The sequence below is a fragment of the Coturnix japonica genome, chromosome 1 (assembly GCF_054131305.1).
Source record: "Coturnix japonica strain WE chromosome 1, WE-NBRP24, whole genome shotgun sequence".
In the NCBI taxonomy this organism is placed as follows: domain Eukaryota; kingdom Metazoa; phylum Chordata; class Aves; order Galliformes; family Phasianidae; genus Coturnix; species Coturnix japonica.
Window position 1 is genome coordinate 100,735,609 of NC_140663.1, and position 26,384 is coordinate 100,761,992.

At 41.3% G+C, this 26,384-nt stretch overlaps 2 protein-coding genes across 20 annotated transcripts in view; one reads left to right on the forward strand and one right to left on the reverse strand.

The window, feature by feature from the left end:
* Positions 1 to 7,655, reverse strand: part of HSF2BP (heat shock transcription factor 2 binding protein) — an 86,232-nt gene extending 78,577 nt beyond the window's left edge. For 12 of the 19 annotated variants that reach the window (XR_014939782.1, XR_014939788.1, XR_014939789.1 and 9 more), the window contains exons 1-3: positions 7,607 to 7,655; positions 6,313 to 6,463; positions 1,402 to 1,505 (exon numbers count right to left, since the gene is read on the reverse strand). Coding sequence is in view for 13 of the 19 variants with exons in the window: in XM_085529974.1 (XP_085386100.1) it covers positions 1,402 to 1,505; positions 6,313 to 6,463; positions 7,607 to 7,642 (291 nt within the window). In the remaining 6 variants the exon portion in view is untranslated. Of the gene's footprint in view, positions 1 to 1,401; positions 1,506 to 6,312; positions 6,464 to 7,333 lie in introns of all 19 variants that reach the window. The other 7 variants (XR_014939790.1, XM_085530028.1, XM_085530003.1 and 4 more) reach the window with 5 other exon arrangements.
* Positions 7,656 to 7,687: 32 nt separating this feature from the next.
* On the forward strand, positions 7,688 to 26,384 carry RRP1B (ribosomal RNA processing 1B). The gene is made up of 16 exons (XM_015883667.2): positions 7,688 to 7,948; positions 9,158 to 9,240; positions 9,838 to 9,895; positions 10,779 to 10,864; positions 11,508 to 11,569; positions 12,948 to 13,077; positions 14,710 to 14,774; positions 15,294 to 15,457; positions 15,851 to 15,945; positions 16,654 to 16,751; positions 17,174 to 17,193; positions 17,585 to 17,710; positions 18,800 to 19,527; positions 21,617 to 21,763; positions 21,985 to 22,051; positions 23,068 to 26,384. The coding sequence occupies exons 1-16, from the start codon at positions 7,816 to 7,818 to the stop codon at positions 23,256 to 23,258; spliced, it is 2,253 nt and encodes a 750-aa protein (XP_015739153.2). The 5' UTR covers positions 7,688 to 7,815; the 3' UTR covers positions 23,259 to 26,384.

Here is a 26,384-nt window from a genome sequence, read left to right on the forward strand (position 1 = left end):
TAATGTGTACAAAAGGTGGGCCCTGCTTAATTAGTATAAGGCAGCAACACTATTAAATCCTACTGAGATTTCAACCTGGATGTATAAACAACTAAGCACAGCAAAACTGCAATAGCTATCACAGCAGCCAGAAAAGTACCCAGACAGCTATTCCATAAGGTGAGCTGTCACCCAGACAGCCACTACGTTCATATTAAACTTCACACCAGAATAACTTGTCCACACAGACATGCCCTAAAACTCCAAGTCCCAAGTTTTCACTTATTCATAACTTCTGTAGACTCATCTGTCTTTGTACAGCTCTCCACCTGGCAGTTCCTAACTGCAGAACCCCAGCAAAATGAGCTTCTGCTAAGTTGACACTTCCAAGGAAGTGAGTTTTTGCAGCAAATAATCACCACTGATTCACAACTGTCCCTCAAAAATTAATCACTAGTCTATGCAGTCTTCTGTGAAGTCACAGAATCACAGAATCACAGAATTATCAAGGTTGGAAAAGACCCAGAAGATCATCTAGTCCAACCATTACCAATACTTCCCGGCTAAATCATATTCATCAACACAACATCCAAACGTTTCTTGAACACTCCCATGGTCGGTGACTCCACCACCTCCCTGGGCAGTGCATTCCAATGCCTGACTACCCTTTCCGAGAAGTAATACTTCCTAATGTTCAGCCTGGATCTCCCCTGGTGCAGCTTAAAACCATTCCCTCTAGTTCTGTCATTGATTACACGAGAGAAGAGGCCAACCCCCAGCTCACTGCAACCTCCCTTCAGGAAGTTATAGAGAGCAATAAGGTCTCCCGTCTTATGGACTCTAATAATAAGACTCCCGTCTTTTGGACTCTAATAAGATCAGAGAGATCGTGGTCTTCATTATTCGTGCATTGTTAAGAATTTCCCTCTTGTAATCACAATCACTAAATATGGTACTGATATAGCAAAAGCAGCTCTGTAATTCTGTCTCAACTCACAGCTGTACATGGCAACTGGATCAATAGGTGCATTGTAAAAGAACCTAAAACTAAACATAGGTACACAGCTTCAAGCAAACCAAAGGAGAAGCCAGCACCATTTTGCACATTGTGTTGCTTACATTATCTTCTGTTTTCCTCTCTGAAAATATGTTACGGTTGCACTGAATTGAAAAGAATGGATTTTGTAAAGTACCTTTTCAATGCCATCTACACCACAGTCTTCCTGAGCACCCAAGGCTGTACTTCAGTATGTTACTATATACTTATAAAAAGCTAATGGTTGATTTTAACACTACAAAAAGCAGAGCCTGTTTTCCAAGCTGAGGATGTTTTTTGTGACATGAACATGGGAAATTATTTGCTCCCATTTTTGTTCCCTAAACTTATGCATACAGATCTCACTATCCTGATGGCAAATATACCTTCTTCTCCCTCATGCAATCTGCCTGGGCTGCTTCCAGGCGGGCTCTGAAGTGCTCACAATCCATTTTCAGCTGCTCTATTTCCTCCTCCTTTTTCTCCAAGCCTGTGACAGAATAAATTAGATAAATGAAATAATAAGTTACAGCCAACTGGTTTGCACTAAAGAAAAATGAATCCACTAAGCACAGTATTTATGTGACACGTTGAACATCTGCTTGTGTTAGACCACCTCCTAGTGGGCAAACCGGTATTTAACAATTTGCCACGTTTATGGTGCTTCTGATTTAAAACAGAGAAAGGCTGGAAACACCCCTTTTTGTCCAGGGAGGTTGTGGATGCCCCATCCCTGGAGGCATTCAAGGCCAGGCTGGATGTGGCTCTGGGCAGCCTGGTCTGGTGGTTGCCGACCCTGCACATAGCAGGGGGGTTGAAACTGGATGATCATTGTGGTCCTTTTCAACCCAGGCCATTCTGTGACTATACGATTAAATAGTGTGTGCTGATAAGATACTACTCTGGAATTGAGCACCCCAGGGATTTCTTAAAATGTACCCAGTGTTCTATTTTGTTTTCTGTCTGCAGACTTCAGAATTCAGGAACCACAGTGAAAATCAAAGAAAAAGAACACTGATGTCATTCAAAAGTGATTGTTTCAATATGCAACAGACAAATTATGTGGATAACAGAAATTTTATGCAACTACTTCAAATATTTTACATTAACGTTCATTAAGCATTATAAGCCGTTTAAACAGTGCCAGTGATAACCCATTTAACATGCAATTCTTTTCAACCTACAGCTCAAAGGAAAGTAATCAGAATGAACTGGGAGACTGATTCATTGAGCTTCTGAGGAACTATCCAAGTTGGTGGTGGGAAATCTTTCTCTCCTTCACAAAGACCAGTCCCATGTATCTTTTACTTTGTGAATGTGGGTCTTAAGCTTTTGCCAGAGTTCAAGAAGAGTCTGGATAATGCTTTCGGATATACCGTCTGATTTTTGGGTGATCCAATGTGGAGCCAGGAGCTCAACTTGATGATCCTTAAAGATCCTTTCAACTCAGGATACAATATGATTCTATAACATAAAGATGTACTCAGTCCAAGGAGGGCGTACTCTGCTTATCAATGGAGACCAAGAACCTCTTCGTCCTTGCCAGGAAGGCACACCCAGTGAGACCAACTCCCAGTGAAGCTCTCACTCACTGCAAGGAGACAAACTCTCCAGAGTTAAAAGAATCTCTTTTCAGTAGTGCATGGAGACAGGACTAGGGGTAATGGGATGAAACTACAGCATAGGAAGTTCTGCACGAATGTGCAGAAGAACTTCTTTATGGTGAGGGTGATGGAGCACTGGAACAGGCTGCCCAGGGAGGTGGTGGAGTCTCCTTCTCTGGAGATATTCAAGACCCGCCTGGACGCCTACCTGTGTGACATGGTGTAGGGAGCCTGCTTTGGCAGGGGGGTTGGACTCGATGATCTCTAGAGGTCCCTTCCAACCCCTACAATTCTGTGATTCTGTGAATCACCTCCGCCACTTGATGAGATGGATCCATCCTGAATACAGTACTGGCAGTGCCAGCAGGCATATGAAGATACTGCACACCTCGCTGCTAGACTTCCTAGAGCCAAGACTGAGCCAAGAGAAAGGGAATTACATTAACTACTGACTGTATATGAAGTACTACATGCTGTCTTTTGAAGACTTCCAGATAAAAGGAGAAGTATTTACCCCTAAGGTATTGTGATGGCTTATGTCAAAGGAAACTAACATTAGGTCCATCCTATAAGGGAAAAAAGTGGTAGTACCGTAAGCTGATGAAAAGAGACCTACTTCCAGCTATGCTTCGTTCCTGGAAACTCCCCTTGTTGCATCCAGCCAAATCTTCCGGGTGTGCTCTGAAGTGAATTCAAAGTTGGATGCACCGGTCCCAAAACTTGACAGTCCCTTGACATATGGCAGTTAAATGAGCACCAGACATTTTTCTGACGTTAAACACCACAGCTGTGCTGCTCACTCCCTGCAAAGTGCAGCCCTGTCAGCACAGGGGATGCCTGACAGACTCTCCCAATGTCTGCAAGTCCCAACTCCCTGGTAAGAAAGCTCCCTCCTTCTTGAGACTAAAATCCTGAGGTTCAGACTGTCTGCCTCAAACAAGCAAGGAAGCAGTGTCCACTACCAACTTGGATGAGCAAAAAAGCACAGAATGACATCCCTATACAAACAGGAAACATGTAAAGTTACCACTGCAATGGTAAATCTGACTCTGAGAAGTAGTGACATTTTCCCCTGAGAGCAACAACTTACTCCAAAACAGAAGGACACACTGAGCATAACAAAAGAAATGAGATACAATTCTAGTGGGCTCATTTGCCTCTGTGTATTGGTCACACCAGGGTATTTTCTGAATCACAGAATCACAGAATTGCAGGGGTTGGAAGGGACCTCTAGAGATCATTGAGTCCAACCCCCCTGCCAAAGCAGGCTCCCTACACCACGTCACACAGGTAGGCGTCCAGGCGGGTCTAAAATATCTCCAGAGAAGGAGACTCCACCACCTCCCTGGGCAGCCTGTTCCAGTGCTCCTCACTGTAAAGAAGTTCTTGCACACATTCATGCAGAACTTCCTATGCTGAAGTTTCATCCCATTGCCCCTAGTCCTGCCCCCAAGCACTACTGAAAAGAGACCAGCCTCACCACTATGGCTCCCACACCTCAGGTATTTATAAAGAGATCTAAACTCAACACTCTTGAAAGTGGAGAACTGAGTACAATTATAACCAATGCCAACAAGTGACAGAAATCCAATTCTACTGATCCAAACATCAGTGTTATATATAGCGAGCTAAGTCTTGCTGAATAGGTGTATAATAATTCAGAAACTTTGCTGAATCTATTTTTCTAAGGTTCCTGGATCCAAACACTCCTCTTGAATAGGGCAGTAAGAAGAACACGGACCTTTCTCTTTCAAGACCAGGTTGGACGGGGCCCTGGGCAACCTGATCTAGTAAATGTGGAAGTTTGGTGAGCCTGCCAGGCAGGGGGGTTGGAACTTCATGATCCTTGAGGTCCCTTCCAACCCGGGTCATTCTGTGATTCTGTGATTTTTGAAACAAAAAATGATGCTGGAAAAAGCCTTACTGAAGACCCCAACACCAGCACAAATATAGCATCAGTTGTGTTGTTGCCAGTTCAGATCTTGGATCCCACCAGTGGGATACTCCCATAGCAAACAGGTATCCAACTGATCTAGCTAAGCAGGTGATAAATACAATGATCTCAGAGCTTCCTGAAGCTATTCAAGGTGTCATCAGTCTCACAACTAAACAAACAAGAGGTGTTTAAAGTCTGTGGCTATAATCCAGATTATAAAGCAATTGATGTTTACACTACCTAGAAAACTGTGATAGTTGCTGAAAGCCTAGATGTACACATCAGCCACAGGCCTCTGTGAGACTTGTATGGAAAACCATCTCAAACAGCTGCCAGAAGAGTCCTGTAAGCTTCACACAGCAACATCCACAGACATTACTTAAGGACCAGAACCAGCCAGCTCACTACTTTAAGACAGAGGACAGCCAACAGCTGCAACGGTGTCCCTATGACATCTCGTTTCTTGTGAGCAGCATGTTCCACAGCTTCCTCTCAGCATATCTCATTCCACGCCTTTGTAGCTACAGAAGTGGGAGCAGAATGAAGTAGTAAAAAATCACCACTTGACACGTCCAGCTCCGGAAGAAAACAGTAGCAAAAGTCTGAATACATAATCAATGAACAGAATTAATTGGAAGAAAAGTCTCCTTTGTAGGGATGCACATAAGATAATTTAAAGATTGACTTCAGAGATTCCTCTGAAGTGCCTATAGAGTAAAGGCAAGCCAGCAAAACATGTGGAAGGAAGTTTTGAGATCAGTGTGTCAACAACACAAACCTGCAGCTAGAATGCTCTGATAATGTCACCTTGATGCCTGGCACAAGGAGCATAAGAGAAAGAGACAGGCCTGTAAAGTCTGGAATGTAATTCTGAGAAGGAGTAACTTCTGGAGAACACAAATGTTTGAGTCATGATGTTTTCTAGGTATTCTAATGCACTTCTAGCAGGAAAGCAAATTAGAACCAAAGGATCCTATGGAAAGTGGTTCCATATCTATCTTAACCAACATAGCCAGTGTTCTGGTGCAGGACTCATGAGTCCTGCTTGTCTTCCAGCACTTAGTGGCCAATATATTTATTTGAGGCTAGACCACAATCTCAGTCTCCACCATCTGGGTCAAAGTCTCAAAGAATGTTAGAAGATTATACATCAGGGTCTCATTCCAGAAGGCTACGTGAGCCAAAAATTAAGCAGACACTCACACCAGGAGGCAGAGACTTCCTAGTAGATCTTCTTTTACTTGACTGCTTGGGTACTTATCGAGAGAAGGTCTCACAGAGAAGAAGTCAAGACCTGACTCAAACTCAAGGTAGAATGGCTGTTTTCAAAGCTCAACCTATTAATTACAAAGCTATTGCCCATTCCTTCAAATTTAGCTTCTTAAACACAGGTTGTTGGTTTCTTTTTTTTTACCTGTACTTTTGCTGATCACTTTAAGAGACGTATTGAAAAACAGAATACTTCCCCATTCCCACAAAGAGTTGCTTCTTTTCCCTGATACAGCTTCTCTGTCTGAACTGCATTATCCACAGCAGAACATTCTTAAAGAGAATATTTTGATTATTCATTAGCCTCATTATTTCTAATGAGGTTTCTAATTTTCCTCATTACCAAAACATTAATTTACTGAAGCAGTCTAAACATCACAGCTAAACCTGGAATGTCTCAAACTCTACAACCATTCATATGGGCAAAACAGCTTGCACTAAATAGCTTTGGCAGAAACTATCTCAGCCTATAACATAGCACCACTCACTTGATTCAACAGCATCCAGTTTCTGGAACGTCCACACAACATCACCATCGAGTATCTTGGGTAAGAAGTCCCGCAATTGCATAACCTCTGTTGTCAGCCTTTCCAAATCCCTCCTTCTGACTTGAACAAAGTCCTCATTGGTTTCATCCTTCTGAAATGGAAAACAAAACAAAACAACCACCAACACAAAAACAAACAAAAATCCCAAATAAAACGACACTGTGACTGCTTTGAAGTATTCTTCTGCTTGTGTCCTTTCTCTCAACAATACCATTCTGCACTACATCAATTCAGAAATTCATAACCTCATTTTAAGAGAACTACTGAGTAATAACGTAAAACGAGTCACTGGGACAGAAAGTCTTTGAATGTAATCTAATTTTTGCCACTCTGGCCTAAAGCAAATCATATTATCTCTTCACATCTGTTTTTTTCATCTAAAACGTGTGCGATGTTCCTCAGAAAGCTGTAAGGATTAACATCCTCACGTCTGAAAATGTGAACAGTTATTCATAACAGTAATTCAATCCCAAATCAACACAAGAAGAGAGGAGGTGGATGCCCCATCCCTAGAGATGCTCAAGGTTAGGCTGGACTAGACTCTGAGCAACCCAATGTAGCTGTAGGTGCCCCTGTTCATTGCACGGAAGTTTTGCTAGATGACCTTTAAAGGGTCTCTCCTAACTAAAATGACTCTCTGAAATGTATTTACTAATTTCTTCTTGTGCCAAGATACTGCTAAGAAATAACTTATGAATAACTGCTGCTATTGAATAACTATGAATAACTAGTAACAAAGATTTCATTTCCAAGCAGTTTAAATTTTAGGGAATGGCATAGGTCTCAGAAATTGAGGTCCTTGACATACTATATCACCTCCTTTCAGACAGATGAGTGTGCTAGTGAATACAAGAAACCACTGCCTCAAGGCACAGCCATCTCCTGTCCAGCCATCCATGACAAACTCAGGTCATTAAGGAATCACAGACTCATTAAGGTTAGAAAAGACCACTATGATCACCTCATCCAACCATCAACCCATCGTCACCACGTCCATCAGTGCCACAATCACCCTTTCCTTGAACACCTCCAGGGACGATGACTCCGCCATTCCCTGGGCAGCCTGTGCCAGTACCTCACCATTCCTTCTCTGAAGGAACTTCTAATCTCCAGCCTCAACCTGCTTTGGCACTACCTGAAGCCATTCCCTCTCATCCTATCACTCTAATCTGGGAGAAGACGGCGTTTCCCCTCAGCCCTCAGGTAGATCCCGCCCTCCAGCCGGGCTCTCTACCTGCAGTTCACCCGCGTGCCCCGCGCAGCGCCGCATAGCACCGAGCCCCGCCCGGCGGCTGGGCGGGAACGACAGGGGAGGGCGTGAGGCGGGAACGAGGGCTGCCATCCTCCGCCCTGACCGGTGAATACGTCAGAGAAATGAGACGGAGACGTTACTAACGTGCGCCAGGGAGTCGGTGTGACGGTGTGGTGCGGTGCTGCCGGGCCATGGCTCCCGCCGCCCCGCAGGCTCCTGAGGTCCAGTTCGCGCAGCGGCTGGCAGCGAACGAGAAGCGGATCCGGGACCGAGCCGTGAAGAAGCTGCGGGGCTACATCCGCCTCCGCACCCAGCAGCCGGGCGGTACGGGGCGGCGGGGCACGTGTGGGGAGGGCCTACGCTGGGGTTAGCCTTGGGCATTTCCTATGCTGGATTTAACATCTTTACGTTCATATTTCTTAGATCTCTATATTCAGTCTCACCACAAAGTGCAGATTATGGCCTCAAGTTGCGCCAGGGCAAGTTTAGGTTGGATATTAGGAAGAACTTCTTTACAGAAAGGGTAGTTAGGTACTGGAATAGGCTCCCCAGGGAGGTGGTTGAATCGCCATCCCTGGATGTGTTTAAGAGCCGTTTGGATGTGGTACTCAGGGATATGATTTAGTGTAGGGTTGTTAGAGTTAGGGTACTGGTTAGGCTGCAGTTGGACTTGATGATCTTCGAGGTCTTTTCCAACCTGGGTAATTCTATGATTCTATGATTCCTCTCTGTGGAAACAGCCGGTCAGGTGGATGGGACTGCCCTTACTGGGAAATGAAGCTGCGTGTTCAATTAATGCCTTAAAATATCAGGAAACTACCATAGGGAAGTGGTCAGTTTGAATAAGAACCTTGAAAGAAATGTGATCTCTATCCAGAGAGATGCTGCTCACAGTCGGATGTGAGTGGGTGGGTCCAGGCTCTGTCCCTTCTCTCACTCAGGTGCACTGCTTGCACCTGAGCTCCCTAGGTTATTCATGCCTTCTTACCTGGTGCTCAACCATTGGTTCAGGCAGTGACTTGGCAGTTTCATTGCACCTGGCAAAAGAAGAACATGCTATACTGGACTGGTAATGGAAGGGTTACACTTTCTTCTGTGTTTTAGTATCTCGCATAAAGACATTGGTTAAAAAACAAGCAAACAACAACAAAAAGCACAAGTGAGCTATACTCAAGGTTTTGTACCCAACACCTCTTTCAAAATTAGGTATGATGCCCCTGTCTCAGACTCAATGCTAGCAATATACCAGAGGGAATGATGCTTAGCTGGCAGATTTACCTTAGTGTTCATCTCTAATTTCTTTGAAGTCTTTGTTACTTTGGCACATAATAAAATCTTAAAGGCGTGAAGTCATTGAACTATCCCAAGTGGCTTTCCAGTCAGTCTGCTTATTGTAGGATTCAGTGTTTGCCCATAAGAATATGACAAAGAGAAAGAAACAAATGGAAAATAGAGGGAAGTGGGGAAGAAGGAGAACGTTTTGGTGGAAGTGTGGGATGATTCTTTTTCGTTCACACTTATTCTGTGCCATAGGTGGCTTCAGCCAGGAAGAACTGCTAAAGATATGGAAGGGACTGTTCTATTGTATGTGGATGCAGGATAAACCACTGCTACAGGTATGGTACCGGTTTTATGTTTGTCTGAGTGGGTCCCTTCTAAAATGTACTGTGAGGACATACTACTTTAGAATAGTGAAAATAACTTCAGTAAGTCTTATTCACTTTTCTGTCTTGCCTTGACAGTGGCACGTTCAGTAGTGTTAACTAACTTGGTGAGATTCTGGTTTGGGAGTAGAAATCTTGGTAACTTCACTTAGTCAGGTTTCAAATCACTTGTCTGTTCACCTGAACAATGTCATATCTCATAAATAGTACAGAGTTGTACCTACATTTAAGGTACACAAGAAGAGTACCCCAGAAGTTTTATATCACGTGTTTATTCAGATACGTTGGATTATTCTTTTCCTAATTCAGTCTTGCTGTCAAAAGGATGATTTTTGTAGGGCACTGGTAAAACAGGGTTTTATAGCCTTGAATTTTCCCTTGTAACTAATTTAATCCCCATGAAAGAACAACTATGGTACTAAAGCAGTTGTTAAGATAATGTTTTTTGAGGGATGTTTCTTCATATTTCTAGCTGTTTTCTGGTTGAATGCGTAGTAAGGAGTCCAAGCTCTGAAATACACTACACTAACTGTGTTTATTTACTTTTAGGAGGAACTTGCAAATAACATTTCACAACTGATCCATGTGATTCAGAATACAGAGGCTCGTAAGTACTATTTAAGTATCTGACTCTTCTCAAGGTGCTTTAATATTTGGTAGTTTTGAGCATACTTTCACAGTCACACAGAATCACAGAATGACCCGGGTTGGAAGGGACCTCAAGGATCATGTAGTTCCAACCCCCCTGCCTGGCAGGGCCACCAAGCATACACATTTACTAGATCAGGTTGCCCAGGGTCCTGTCCAACCTGGTCTTGAACACCTCCAAGGACGGGGCACAGTCCTGGAATAGAGAGATATGGATCATAGCTTTGTTTTTCCTTTGCTGGCTGTCCAGTTGGTATGTGTGATTGCATTTAGGAAAGTATCTGACCCTGAATCAGATGCAGTTTATTTCTGGTTGTTGCAGGGGAAAGGGTTGTCCCTCCTGTGTAAGAAAGGTGAAATTTTTGCAGGGTGAATGGTAGGAGAAAAAACTTAACCCCCTACATTGCTGCTCTGTGTATTTCCTACTCAAACGCAACCTTGTTTCATGAGCTGTTAAGCACAAAATATACAAAATCTTCTTGAAATGCAGTGCTCAGTCAGTGCCTAAACTAGCGTGAGTAGAAATGAGTGCTCAAACGTGTGCGTACGTACCTGAAAATTTATAGGTACAAAACTCAGTCTCCATAATTTTGTTATTTCAACTGTCACTGTAATTGCACTTGTCTTTAAAAGTAGCTGTGTGCCATTTGTTGCCTTGTTTAGAGGATTTGGACCTGTCTAAAGCCTGTCTTCCCTCAGGTCTACCTCAGTCACTGGGCAAATCCCTAGGGAAATGCAGTCTTCCTTCACCTTGAAGTGATTTCTTGAGCTTTTTAGGTTAACAGAACAAAGCTGTGTGCCAGACAAGCAGTTACAAATTGTATTTTTTTATTCTTTTGCAGAACACTTGTTTATTAAAACATTCTGGCAGACTATGAGCCGTGAATGGAATGGAATAGACAACCTACGTCTCGATAAGTACTATATGGTAATATTAACTATATTGTAGCTCTTTTTCTTACATGTGTAGAAGATGATGGTGTGCTGGAAGGCAGCATCCAGCATATGCATTTATGTATGTTTTAAGAGAAGGCAAGTGACTATTTTCATTATTCATTGCAAATTTTTTTCATTTTCATTTCAAATGAAGTAATTGCAGGCACATTTGTTGCTGTTGTTTGTTTCTCAATGTTTGAAGAAAGAAGGTGCTTCAGTGTCCGAATCAGGTTAATGTATTTGTTTTACACATGGCTATCTCTTAGGGAAAGGTTCCAGTCAATTACATGATTATTGTTATAATGTCTTCACTGTTGCCTCCAACTTGTTCAGGTCATTGGGGTTTTTAGATCTTCCAGCACGTAATAAAGAAATCAGGGTGATGGAGCTGGGGAAAGCTGTACAGTAGAGGCGGTCACTGATTTTACTGGGCTTGAGATGTGAAAATACTTTATTGTCATTTGAAGCTCATTGCACATTGCTTGACATGATAGACAAGTCTATCAGAATGCTCGGGGGAGGAAGCTTTCCATCTTGTGCCATAGAGAGCTTTACTAAGAATTCTATTCCTGTTACAGTTGCTCTGACTCTTCTCCATTTTCATGAATGCCTGTAACAGATTTTGTACTTTGCAGCTAATCCGTATGATTTTGAGGCAATCCTTTGAAGTGCTGAAAAGAAATGGCTGGGATGAAAGGTAAGCAGATTTCTGAATGTAATTGCGTTGTAGGGAAGGTACCCACTTTATTTCAGTAAAATATGCTTTCATTTAATAGATCCTTTTTCTCTGCAGATAGCACCACCATGAAGCCTCAGCTCTAAGTCTTATTTGCTTTCTGTATCAGTTACAGTATGTAGTTTAGAAAGGAGTCTTGATGCATGAGACTTTCAAATATATAATGCAGTTTGCCGGATCTTATTTATCTAGCCAGGAGAACTAGCAGTGAATTATCGTCCATGGAGAGATTAGAATGAGTTGGCATCATAAAAAACACAGAGAATGAACTTGTTATTTATTCAATTTACTCAAAGTGACTTGCCTTTCTATAAGACAGATCTGGAAGCTCTCCTTGTTGTATGCAACAGGATGCCAGTTTACATTCAGGATTTTGTTTATGTTTCTCCCATATGCCATAAAGTGAAGCTGGTTGCAGTTGTACTGTTCTATTTAGAGTCCTTCTGCCACTTGTAATGTTCTGCATTTAAGCTGTTGGCAGTATTTGAAGTCTTGATTTAAAGCGGTAGCCTAGTATTATATTTATCCTTTCTCTCTCTTACCTTCTGGAGTGTGGATGCATACAGGCATAATTTCACAGAAATAGAAAATGGGAATGTAAAGAAAATAGGAATGTACCTGTCAGCCCCTCTATTTTATCTTAGTTTTATATTTGGTAAATGCCCACAGGTCACTATTTTGCTCTAAGGGATGGTTAATAGTATGCTTTAATGAGGAACACTGACCCTGGGGGTGTTCAAGGAGCAATTGGGTATTATGTTGAGAGACATGGTAGCTATTGGTAATAGGTGAACGGTTGGACTGGATGATCTTTTAGGTCTTTTCCAGCCTTGGTGATTCTGTAATTCTAAAATAAAGCGTGAACAATGGAAATGAGTTCAAGAGGGATCAGTGTTAAATGTAATTATTGAATGTATGCCAAAATGAAAGAGATCTCGTAAAATGAGGAGCGGGAGATGTCACTCATCAAGGATGAGAGCCGGGTCTACAGGAATGGGTGGTTCAAAACATCCATCAGTCATATAGCATAATAAAGTTCAGTCCATATTCAAGTGAATTTTAAAACTGTGAATTCCACCATAGCAAACTGTGGTGAGCAGATTGTGTGATGTGCCAAAATTCTGTAGGCTGCAAGAAGTTCTAATCTTATGTGGATTTTTTTTAATTGTTTTTCTAAGATGTGAAAACCCTTCATAGAATTTGTTTCTTGTGTTGAACACCCACCTCGAGAACTGGTGAAACTGTGGATGACTTGAGTCTCTTTTCAAAGCAAACAGAACCTGAACAATTGACTATTAACATCTTGCTCTTTTTTTCCCCTCTTTTTCTTTCCTTGTAGCCTAAGAGAACTGCTACTGCAGCTCCTAATGAAAGAAGTCATGGACCCAGACAGCAACACTCCCAGAGGAATCAAGTTCCATTTCATTGATATCTATCTGCAAGAATTGGCTAAAGTTGGTGCAAAGGAGGTTAGAAAATACATTGTATTCCTGGTTGATGTCAGTATAGCACAGAGAACCTTAAAAGGAATATGATTTTTTTTTTTTACGTTATATATGTTTAACAGTTTTAAATATAACATAGCAACATTGAATGAGCATGAAGCAGTCCGCTCTTGGCTGTTTCTATAATGCCCGTACATAGAGGAAGAAAGTAAGGTGTCAAAGTTACCTGTTGTTTTTTCATTGTTAGCTTTGGACCTGTGCTGTGAGCAAGTTACCCTTTACATTTAGTTGCTCATTTTGATGGTGACATGGGTCTGTCTTCAGCCCTTCAGAGGAGGGCTACGAAGCTGGTGAGGGGTCTGGAGCACAGGCCTTATGAGGAGCGGCTGAGGGAGCTGGGATTGTTCAGCCTGGAGAAGAGGAGTCTCAGGGGAGACCTTATTGCTCTCTATAACTTCCTGAAGGGAGGTTGTAGTGAGCTGGGGGTTGGCCTCTTCTCTTGTGTAGTCAGTGATAGAACTAGAGGGAATGGTTTTAAGCTGCACCAGGGGAGATCCAGGCTGGACATTAGGAAGTATTACTTCTCGGAAAGGGTAGTCAGGTATTGGAATGCACTGCCCAGGGAGGTGGTGGAGTCACCGACCATGGGAGTGTTCAAGAAACGTTTGGATGTTGTGTTGATGAATATGATTTAGCCGGGAAGTATTGGTAATGGTTGGACTAGATGATTTCTAGGTCTTTTCCAACCTTGATAATACTGTGATGCTGTGATACTGTCTTTGCTGTGGATTGCTGGCTCTTTCAGTGCTGCAATTTTGCAGTAACTAAAAGGCTGTTGCTGCACCTGTCACTGCTGAACTTCTTCCAAACTGTATTTTTCCTGTTACTCCACTAGGGTGAGCTGCCTGCTGCCCCATGCTTAGTTCTAGGTTTTGTGCGCGTTTTCCTCCTTGTGTCTTTAATCTGATACTTAGCATAGCAATGGAGGAGACAGCATATTTCCCTTGGTATTCTTTACAGTCATCGTTGCATATAGTCTTGCCTGCCACTTTTATTGCTCTAGACTGTAGAGTGTGAGAGACCGGTCAGCACTTGGAGCCTATATGATATCTGTAGCTCCATAGTGACAGCCCCACAAATAGCCATCAAGGGGATTTAGTCTTAAAGACTGCTTGAAGTTACAGATGGTAAATTGAGTTTAGGAAAGTGGTACTTCAGTAGTACTGTAGTTCAATAATACTTTAATAGTACTGTAGCTGACAGATGTGGTCTGGGCTGGCAGGTTAAAAGAAACCCAGATCGTATCCATGTCACAGTCCTTCTTCATGAATGTACACCACGCTACCTAAGGTTTCTCCATCACATTTTTCCATTTCTGAGATATGAAGCCTTGCTTATTATATATTTCTCCTCAGTAAGTTAAAGTTTGCAAAGCTGTTAGCATTTTTAGAATGCTTCCAAAGAATATTTGGAAGTTAGTGGTAGCAGTGATAACATTACTGGATGTTCCTGTCAGTTGGAACTAGAGAGTATGCTGAAAGACACTGGCACAACTTCTTAAAGGTGATCCCATCACACACACACACCAGATATTCAAGGAATTTGAATGCATGTATGTTTACTGTGCTGACTGCTTTTTCCTTTCTAACCATACAGCTCACAGCAGACCAGAGTCTCAAGTTCATTGAGCCTTTCTGCAATTTCGTCGCCAAATCTAAGGAGTAAGTTTAATGAAAGAATAAATATTTCTTAAGAATTAAGACATTCTGCATTGCCCTGCCGTGTCTGAATAAACAAGGAAAGCCTTGGCGTAACTTCAGAGTGTAGAGAAAGAAGGGTATTTTACTTTGTGCATAATCACTTGAGGATAACTTATGTTTATAAAATTTATAAGTGATCTTTATACACTTACAAAAAAACATGTCAACCTCGGTTGGTTTTGTTTTTAACACGCATAGAACAAGTGAGTAGGTTGGACTGTTTGAGCAATGTAATGTAAAGCAGCATGTAAACATTGTGAAATCTGGGAGGAGAACATTAGCAAAGCACCTTCTAGGTGTGATTATTTGGGTGTTAAGGACTGCTTTTTAGAAATGAATAGGGTGACTTTTCCCATCTGTAGAGCTAGTTGCTCTTCATTTTTGTTCCTTATTACTTGTTTTCCTTGTGTCCTCCAAATTTCGACAGAAGAAAGCATGCTTCTGCTTCTCAACTCTCATTCCTGCTCTCTTTTAATACAGTCCTTCTGTGATGCACGCTGTAGCCAGTGGTATCTTTGAGATCATTGTGGATCAGTCCCCGTATGCCATTGAAGACCTAATGAAAGAACTGGAAAGCAGCAGTGATGAGGAAGATGTGTCTGAAGATGATGAACAGGGAAAGAAAGAGATGCTTAAAACCAAAGGTGAGGACAAAGTTAGGAGTGTCCTTTCTATTAGACCAGATTACAGCAGCTTTGTACAATAGTGCTAGATAATTCAGTCTGGCCTTTGGCTCTTGGGTACTCAGAACTTTTTAAAAGACAATGTGGTTTTGGCATTCTGTGGGAGCTAAATGGGGGAAAAAAAAGAGACATATCCATCAGGTTTTTGATTCATGTAGTTTTCATGGGTTCTCAGATAATGCCATCATTGTGTATTGCATAATGGTGACCTAAGGCAGTTAAAGCGGGACAGACTTACAAGGTGGTGTGAAGAAAATTGCTGCTGGTGTTCTGCTATATGAGAGTAGAGCTTGGTGTCTGTTTTTACAAACTAAACATTAATATTCAGTGTTTTGGTTTTATTTTTAATGACAGCAAACAGACGTTCGTCAGAAAAATCAGCACAGAGTGCTGAAGAAACAGAGGATATACATGAAAATGCTGATGATAGCATCGGGCCTGTTCTTCAGGTTAGTGGCTTGCTTTCTTCATTAGCAGTATCCCCTCTGTGGTTTCTGTTGTTGTTTTATTTCAACATGTACAGAAATAAAAAGTGTGAATCAGATAAACATGTTATAACATTTTAATCCTCTTCCCCAATTCCTTCTTTCCCCTCTACTGTATCTTCTTTCTTTTGCTCGTACTTTCCTTTTTCAGAAGTTCAGAAATGTGTGGTAGAAGCCAAATCATTGTGGATGGTCAAGAAGTCACCATAAGTTTTTATTGACACTAAGAGCAAAAGTAGGAGAGTAGCATGTTACCGTTTGTTTTCTAGGCCTACTTCCAATGCAGTGTGGTGGTTTTTAAGGATGCACCAATGGTGCACATTCAGGCAGATATTCTTCACCCACTGTAGCTCTCAAGCAAGAAATGGCTTACTTTAAATCTAGTCCTTAACTAAATATCTAGGGGAGTTCTGAACTCGGTTGGCTTTTCTCATCAATAGGAATTAAGGTTAGAAATGTTTCAGGAAATGATGCTGAGTTCAAATACCTGTTATAGTGAGTAGAAATGTGTGAAGAGGGCGTACATTCCAACAGGAAATTATTTGGGGTTTAAAGGAAATCGGTGTTTAAAATGTGTGTCTGGTTCTTGAATAGTTGTTAGTGTTAGTCTCATTGGGTTATCTTGCATGAGATGTTCACTAAGAAAAGCCATATTGTGCTTTCCTCCAACAGTTTGATTATAAGGCTGTTGCTGACAAACTCTTTGAACTGGCAAGCAAGAAAAATACACCTGCCCATAACAGGAAGCGTCTGTACAAGCTGGTCAAAAAGTGAGTTTTGCTGAAATACACATTATATGTGCCATCTTGTCCTAAATTCTTTACGTTCCCCTCACCCTCCTGTTCTGGTGACAGTGTCACAAAGGAAGGTTTACCTGGCAAGTGCCCAAAGCCTGTGCTGCTGTTCCTTATTGGTAGCTGTGATCTGTCTGCACTGGGTGGCTTTGTCTTGCAGAATGTCACATTTAGTTATATGTGACACAAATTACTATTACAGGAGCATTAAACTGCTCTTTTCTCAAGACTTTCCATTTTGGTCTGGAGTAAGCATTTTGTAGCTTCATTTGTAAAATCATTTCTATTTCAACAGAACTATAATGAGTACAGTGACACTATGCTACTTGCGTTGCAATTGGTACTAAATGAGTAACGATGATTTGTTTTTTCTTCTCTCCCTTCCTCCTTACCTACAGGTTCCAGGATTTAGCAGAAGGTAAGGGTTGAGCACCATGCAGAAAGAATTTATTTCCGTTAGACAATATCCCCATGCAATGTGTATTGCAAGTCTTTGTTTTGTTTTTTTAAGATGCTTTTCAAGGATACTCCAGTGTTGTGGGTTTTTTCCTTTAACTTCCCTAAGACTAATTGCATGTTCTTGGTGAGGTCGCCAAATCCCCTTTGCAATTTCAACAACCCTGTCCTTTGTCCTTAAATGAAAGATTGTTATTTTTACTCAATCAAATAGGAATCATTGGTAGGATGTTGTTTCGAGTTGAATGGGTAACAGTGAGTTGATCTCCTTTCTGTACGTGTTATGCTGTATATAAACAGCAACATAGAAAATAGTGGTGCTTTTCAGATACCTTATCCTTTCCCCTCAACAGGAATCTTCCCCCAAGATATCCCGGAAGATGTTTCTACAGATGAAGATGATGATATGTTCAGCAGAAGAAGGCGAAAGAAAAAAGTTGTCAAACCTTCAGAGAAAAGCAGCTTGGAAAAAGTAAAAGGTAAGACAAGATCAGTCTTTCTAAGAGAGATGATCTATGATCACTTGTCCAATAATGCAAAGTATTGGATCCTGCAATTCTGAAGAAGGCATAAACTGTTGTTGAGAGCGCACTGATTTGTGTTGCAATGAAGGTTAAAAGTGAAATTAAGGTCTATTTGATAGTGATGGGAATTTTGTTTCTCTTTTGTGAGGTAAAGATCACCTCAGTTTTGATCAAAAGCACAACTGAAAGCAGTTTGTTTGCATCGCTCCACTGAGCAGTTCACTTACTGTAGAAAAACAGAAACGTGTCAGTGTTTCTGGAAAAGGATATCAGAATATAGGAATTTGGTGGAGCTTCTGGATAGGTGAAGAAAGCTCCTAAGAAGCAGAAACAAGTCTATAGCAGCGTGTCTAATACTGACTTGGGCAAAGCTGAATCATACCAAAAATACCTTGCTAAAGTACTGAACCCCTGAGTTGCCCTTCTTCTGGGATTAATAGGTAGATAATAACTCTTTCTAATGTTGTTTCTATACAGAATATTCTTCCCACGTGAAATAGCTTATATAATGGAATAGTCAGCTGTGACAAGGCAAGATCAGCAAAATATTAATTAGGCTAGGAGCTAAGGGAATGTGATGTCCTGATCAGCTGTAGCAGTAAAACAAGAAAATATTATGTCTATTAGGAGAAAATAAATAAAGAAAAGAACTAATCAGAACTCATTTGCTGTATGTACCCTTTTGTTTCACATTTGTGTTGTATGGCATTCCTTTTGGAGTAGGCTCAGGAAAGGATGAATGTATGGGAAACTGGTAATCATAGCCTGAACCTCTGATTAGTCAGCTGAGGCAAGTGTCGGGTCAGCTGTGGGAGCACAGGTGAGGGTAATGCAGCTGTGCTCCTGGAAGGGGTGGAGCTTGACTCCACCTCCTCTAGACCTCATTTAAGGGCTGACCACCACTAAGGCAGCATCTCTTTGAGATTGCTCCTTAGTGGAGATTGCCTCAGCATTTCCCAGGAAAGGCATCCATATTGGTGAGTTTTTCCTCATAAATAACCTTTTGAATATTCGTTACCATCTTTGCATCATTCCACCTTACAGATGAACAAGAGACATCAAGTGCAAAAGAGACATCAGTACCACAGAAGAGGAGGAAAAAAAGGAAGAGAAGGGAGAGCCCACGTGCTGATTCTGGAACAACTGATGGAAATTCTGAGGAGGGAATAGCTGAAACATCTGGATCTGTTACATGTAATACAGGAAAGATGCCAGAAAATAATAAGATAAAGAAGAAAAAGAAATTGGTAGTTAATGAGGCAAATGAGATCAGAAATGCAGTAAGTGACACCAGAGATAAGCACAGCGTCTCCACACAGAGTGGTCAGAATGACACAGAACAGAGTAAAAAGATTCAGTCAGAGAAAATGAAACCAGAAGTGCAGAATGTTCTTGGAAAGCTGGAGTGTCAAAATGGTCCAGCTAATGCCAAAAAAGCAGAGGATGTCAACCCATCTGTCGCACCATTAATTCCCAAGGATGGGAAGAAGAAACAAAAAGCAGGGTCTGCCTTGGTCAATGGGGAGAACTTTTTGCAGCAGACAGACTTGAAATCCAGCAAGGAGGGCCCACTGCCAAGAGCTGTGGACTCTGGATCTGAACCCTCTGGAAAGGTCAAATTGAAGAAGACAAAGCTGGTTGCTTTGGAAGGGATCAAGGTCTCCAACCAGAAAGCAGTAACCTTGAAAAAGAAGAGGAAAGTTAAAGAGGTGCTAAATTCTGTTGAAACCAATGGAATTCTGGAGACTGCATGCAAGAAAAGCAGAAAGGAGGTATGTAGATCTATTTCTTTCTTTTTTTTTCCCCTCCCTTTTGTTTCACAAGCTTCCAGGCTGCTTTTTACATCTGGCCTGTAGAAAAGGACCAATTTCCCAAAAATCTTCTCACTCCTGCTACATTCTTAAACCTTCTCACACTATTACATTAGAGCCTGTGCCAGCTACCCCTGTGAAAGTATTCATGTGACTGAGACTTGGTTAGTTAGGATGTGGAGCAGTCTTTGCTGTTGGCTAGGGTAGTTTGTTTGATTTTGATTTCCCCTTTGAGTTAATTATTGATTTGCACTGGGTCTCTGGACAGGCATGTTTGCAATCTTGGCATATCTTGGCAAAAGGATGGGAATGCCGAGATGGAACGCTTATTTCAGCAGCAACACTGTATACTTGGATTAGTATAAGCTCCTTGTGATATTGCCTTCAGTAACTCCAATCATGGCTTCTTTTGCGAATTCACTTCTGCACCTTGTTAGTGCTATGCAGAAAAGAGTGAACAGATAGTACGGCACTGGGAATTTCAGTGTCATCAGTGGTTGCACGATCACTTTTGAGACTGATGTAGTTTCTCATAAAGGTCAGGCTGGATTTTTGCTGGGAAGGTCTGACTGTACTGTTCTTACTATGTGTAGTTTTGCAATTTGGGAACAAGTTCGTTTTTCCCCCTCTACCTCCCATTCCCATTTTCTTTTGGCGGTGAAGGTAGATTTCAGCAATTTGAGAGTCCAAAAGTGTTTTGCACTGTACGTTTTTGGGGGCATTGTAGAAAGATAGTATTATTCTGCTCTTCGCCTCTGAAATCCTTTTAACCATTCATTTTCTGTGTGGACATTTACCCTTAAGCATTTATGGGCTCAAGCGTATTATTGGAAGTCTTGCTGACATTACTACTTCAAAGGATAGAAAATTCATAAACCATCAATTAAATTTGGTATACAAAACTCGGTCTTCCTCTGATTAACTACAGCACGTTAGTAGCCTGTTAGCTCATTTCTGTTTGACTTAAATGTCTAATTAAAAAAAAGTATCTGATCAGTTAAGTGCTCCTGCTGGCTGTACTATTTCTGATATAAGCCAGGATGCCATTGGCTTTCTCTGCCACCTGGGTGCACAACTGGGACAGGACAAGGGGTAATTGGATGAAAGTACAACATAGGAAATTCCGCACAAATGTGCGCAAGAACTTCTTTACAGTGAGGGTGACGGAGCACTGGAACAGGCTGCACAGGGAGGTGGTGGAGTCTCCTTCTCTGGAGATATTCAAGACCCGCCTGGACGCCTACCTGTGTGACGTGGTGTAGGGAGCCTGCTTTGGCAGGGGGGTTGGACTTGATGATCTCTAGAGGTCCCTTCCAACCCCTACCATTCTGTGATTCTGTGGCTCATGTTATGCCAAGAATCAACCAGCATCCCCAGATCTGTTTCCTGAGAACAGCCTTCTAGCCAATCTGCCCCAAACCTGTAGCACTGCAGGGGGGTTGTTGTGACCAAAGTGCAGGACCTGACACCTGGTTGTGTCATCCCATTCACCTCAATCCATTTTATTCCACCCCCTCTGGCATGGGCAGTTTTCCTAATGGCAACATGGTGAAACTGAGGGGAGGGCAGCAGACTAGTAGCAAATTAAACTTGCTGGATTTCTCAAGTGTACACAGACACCATATTTGACTTTTTGTTTCATCTCCATGTCAGCCTAAAGGTGAGTTTGTTCATTAATTACATATCTGATCCTCTCAGAGGTAGTGTGGAAGAGTTGAATTGGTTGAAAGGCGGCAGCACCATGCACAAAAAGGTGAAAGCTTTGTTTGTGTTCTGATGAGCCAGGCAAAAGTTTCACAGGGTCCTTTTTCTTTGCTATGCAGTGAGCTTTGTGTTCCAGCACACAAGTTGCTTAGGGTTGTGTTTTCAGTCATGATAACTCTAAGAGCTAATCAGGATGATTGGCTCATGTGAGTACCAGACATCTCCCTCTGAGCTTTGGCAGCATTTATAGAACCGTGCTTGGTAAGCTCTGTGCTCTGATCATTGTACTAGGTATTGATTAGCTACAATTCTTCTGTACTGAGGACTTTTTCCCTTCTGTGTGTAGGAAAGCAGCCCTGCTCTGTCGCCACTGAAGAAAAAGAAAGCAAAACAAGGGAGTGATTTCGTAAAGTTTGAAAAATCAACTGTACCAAAGGCATTAGTCTTCAGGAAGGCCAGAAGTACCATCTCCTCCACCAGAGCCTCCATTCCGGTAATGTGATTTCACCAATGGCAGCTAAATCTTGCTACCAGTCTCTTCTTGAAACACACCCAAACCAAGCACATACCCAAACCAAGCACATACCCTCACTCATGCTATCTAAATGAAGTGAGGGAATTAGGCTGCTTTGCATCAGTTTTGGTGGGATGTGGGTGAAAGGACTCATTTATTGCCTCAGAAGTCTTATCTTCTGTCTTTATTTTGCTTCACAGTTGAATAAACTGCAATCATCCAGCTCCAAAAAAGTCACCTTTGGTTTGAATAAAAACATGACTGCTGGTGAGTCTGATATATCTGTGTGGCACTCGCATGACACCAAAGAAGGGGGAGGCTGTACACGTTTGCACTCCAATGTTCCTTTCTCTCAAACAGGATTAGTCTGATCTCTTTTTGCCTCAGTATTTGTTAACAGTTCACTGACTAGTTTATAAACCATCTTCAAGTCCTTAACTAGAGGAGAAGGTAAAGCTGAGGATGTTCAGCCCAGCAGCTAGACTTGGGTGGTTCCATGGTGCTGCATTGTTGACTTGCAGGTCGAACCTAAGAGATTGAGAGAAGAGTGTAGTAGTGACAATCTCTCCTTCCTTATACAGGGTGCCTTTCAAGCACATGTATTTCATATTCTTTGGTGCTGGTTCTGTTTCTCAGGATAAAGGTTTTGGTGTTTGGATGAGCTCCGGCTGTATTACAGCAAAATTTCACTTTTATTTTGGCTGCCTCTGAGGCATTATAGTAATTAATAGGTGAATACCAGACCCTCTCTGCATCCCACCTATAAGCAGACAGTGTTTTCCCTGTTAAAACTTCTGTGCCGTGGAGCAAGGCATTTACTTGACTGAGTGTATTCACTTAACTACTTGTGTTACTTTGAGGTATGCTATAGGCCAAGTTCAAATAGTGGGATTTGATGTACACATTTATGTTAATGTAGCAGCTGCACAAAGAGAACAAAAATGCGTATCCACTACCAGAAGTGATAACCAGGAGTCTCTGGGAATATATGCTGATTAACTGTAAGAACAGAGACACTGGATTGTGGGATACATAAACACTTTGTTTCTGAGGGGTAGGCTAATTCTCTGGTAGCCTGTGGAACTGCAGGGAATGAAATGTTCACAGCCTTTCTGTGGATTGCAGTAAACCCCACTGTCAAAGAAACGCAGTTAAGAAATGCATTTCACCACCATCTCTGATAGACTTAAGGATCTAAGGCAAATTTCCAGGGCTGGAAAATTCCACAGTTAATTAATGAGTGCAGTAATTGTATTTCTTTTAATTCGCTTGATTTTCAACAGAATTTAAAAAGACTGACAAAAGTATCTTGGTGAGCCCAGAAGGACCCTCTCGTGTCGCTTTCAATCCTGCACGGAAACCCCGTCATGGAGTGCTGAAGTCTCCTGCAGGTACCCCAGACAAAGAGCCTAAACTGAAGAAACCACTTATCGCACAAGCTAAGAAGAAAGCTACTGCTAGGGGATTCTTTTAAACCAATAGGCCTACTTTTGTACAGGACGTTTTGCTAAAATATAACATTCTCTGGAGGTATTTTGAACTTCTTTATTTTTTTAAGTTAATATGAATTGTATATACAAGATTCTGGTTGTGACCTGAGACATCACTATTTTAACAGCGCTTCAGCTGTATCTTGAAATATTTGTTTTGCCTATTAACTGAAAAGAAATAAAATCCAATCTCTACTCAGGTATAGTCTACAAAAATATGGTCACCGTCCACATAATTCCCAATAGCCTTTTACATTTAATTAAGGAATGGTGAGGGTTGCATTGTTCTAGGATGGGTTTGTTTGGTTTTTTTTTTTTGAGCCAGTTTAAGAAACCTTGCACTTCATGCTGTTCAACTCTTTATGACAGGTCAGGGCTTGAAAGGAAAAAGACAACATAAATTTTAACTCCATTAGTTATTTGTCTATTTTAAAATCTTACCCCATCATTGGCAGCTTGTTTCTTCTGCAAATAACAATTACCTCATGTTTCTGCTTAACACGAGCTGGACTTGGGTAGCTTTACCCAAGTAAGAAAGATTTTCCAGCAATTATATTTGTGTGGCTGCTCAATTGATGACTGATACAATAAATCTTCATAGTGGGTTTTCTGCTGAGTTGAGAACTCTCACTTCATTACTTTTGATAATAAAAGTGCCAAAGCTGACTTACACTTACCGTATGGTAAGCTGGCCTTTACTGTTATTCACATGAGAGAAATCGTTGATAATTCCAGCTGGTCTCCCCACCACTCCAGCTCCAGTGCTGACTTTCCTGGAGGTATCACAGGGATCCTAGATTTCTTTAGCAGCTGGTATCACCACATTTTACCAGAACAGATCTCATTCAGTGAATGAACCACTGGTTGTAGTAAAGCTAGATCAGCATCATGCATCCTTGGTTAGGATATGCCTCTTTCAGATCTTCGGTGCCTCCCAACACAGGGTAACACTTGATAGTCCAAACAGTTTTGTTTTGGCTTTGATGTTGAACCAGAAGATTTCTTTCTGTAATGTTTCCTTGTGTTACTTATACTTGGATTTGTTTGTTTTTTTTTTTAACTAATGTGCAGATTTTGATTTTTTTTTTATGGAACACTGTGTCCTTCTGTGAGAGATTGTTATTATATTTCAAGGGGGAACTACGAGGAAAGGGAGAACAATTAAAAATTGTTCTTTTAATATCTTTTTTAATACGATTGAAAGACATCAAATCTTTCAATTGAAAGTTATGCTTTCAAGGCTCTGCAGCAGATCTTTACATAGAAGTTCAGCTTCAAAATACAACCTGGTGCCAGAACAGAACTTCATGAAATTTCCCACTGTTTATTTCTGGGATCCCCTGGGTTAGATGAAGTAGGGCTACTTCAGTACCTTGTGTGATGAGAACTAGTAAATGTTTTGCTAATTCAGTGAGCAGAGTTAAACTCTGTGGCATAATACGTTTGCATTGCTGAATACTGCTTTTTACCAGTCTTTGGTGCTGACTGTCCTCTGCCAGAGTAGTCCCTGTGTGCAGCTGGATTGAAACCAGACTTTCATAGTTCTCCTGGATTTCTTCAAAAGCTTTCTGTGCTTGGGTGGTGGGTGCTGGTTCGTCTTGGTTGTTCGATTCTAACCATGACAGTTTTTTCACTAATTTTGTGGTATCGCCATCAGGATGTTAGGAAGTCTTTTTGCTCCTGTCTTTCCTCATTTAAAATGAAGGACCAAATTTCTTTCTTCCCATATATATTTTTTCCCCTCCTATTTCTCTCCTTTCCCCTCCTATTTCTCTCCTTTCTTCAGTAAAGAACTCTGGTGAATACATCTGAGAAAACTGATAGCATTTGCTGTTTGAACAATTGTTGTTAACCTGTTTTTTAATATCTCATCCTATATATTAGCATAACACATCTTCTGACAAGATGATAAGTATGCTGTATGTTTATCTTGTGCTGTGTTTGAGAAGTCTTTTGTGGGATATGCATAAATGCATTTGTACGTGCGTGATTATCAATGCCATATGTTGAAGGTACCATATTCCTCCAAGGATATAGATGCTAACAGTCAGTTGGTGGATCTGGCGTGCTTAGAAAAGTCAAGCATTGCGATGCACTGGGGTTTCATGTTAGTTTTATTTTGTATATTACATATAACCTATTATGGAAATGTATTCAAAAGGTTGTCTGGATCTTTTTCAATAGGCTTTGGATCCTCTGAATGTGCTGCAAGCATTCTGTTGCTGGCATGACTAAATGTATCAGACAACAGTGGCAGTCAGGTTTTTTTATCTACACTTTTAATGATGTGATTGTATTGCAATTTATGCATGTAGTGTCTTGTGCTACGTCAGGGGAGAAAAAGTTTTATCAGTATGCATTTGGAATGCGTATTGTCTTCAGTGGTGTCTGGAATTTCATTCAGGTCAGCTTTACAAATATATCAGTGCAGCTCAATTAGCTTTGCTAGGTTAAATAATGGAAATTACCCCAGATATTGGTATAATGAAAATTCCAGTAAACACTGAATACAGATGTAAACAAAGGAGAAATAAGCAGAACATCTGAGATATTGACTGCACAGACATCATGGTTCTCTAAGGGGAGAGGTGTACCTGAAGGGGAAAAAAGGAAAAGAAGAACTGAGCTGACCTGTGTGATGTCTTTCCATAGCTTTTTTTCATAGTATTTTTCCATCTCTGAAGCTGCCAATCATACTCTGAGTTAAAATTTAAGCTTGTGGCGTATCTTTTAAAGGACAGTATTTTTAAATGGCTATCTCTACGTTTCTGATACAAATCCAATCAACTTTGTATTTCTCATTCTCTAACAGTTTATAATCCCTTACAGCTTCAAGAGGACTCAAAAGCACAATTATCCAGTAACATAAGAAGTTGAAACTCTATTTAAATTATTGGGCATTTAAGATCTTTTATATTCTATCAAAGCTTTGTGACTTGGAAAGCTCCTAGTGCCCTTTTTTGTATTTCCTGTGCTTAGACTGACTACAGGTGGGAAAAAATTCTGTTGTCATTTATGTACCTCTGCAACAACATTATTAATGGAAATATGGTGTCTAAGCATTAGATCATTTAGTCTACTTCAATAAACCATCTTATTTTTTGTGGCCA

Bases quoted from the DNA above. Each gene is read 5' to 3' on its own strand.
- RRP1B (XM_015883667.2), top strand. From the start codon at position 7,816: ATGGCTCCCGCCGCCCCGCAGGCTCCTGAGGTCCAGTTCGCGCAGCGG. The intron at 9,896-10,778 runs GTAAGTACTATT...ATTCTTTTGCAG, and splicing joins GATTCAGAATACAGAGGCTC to AACACTTGTTTATTAAAACA. The intron at 13,078-14,709 runs GTTAGAAAATAC...CTAACCATACAG, and splicing joins CTAAAGTTGGTGCAAAGGAG to CTCACAGCAGACCAGAGTCT.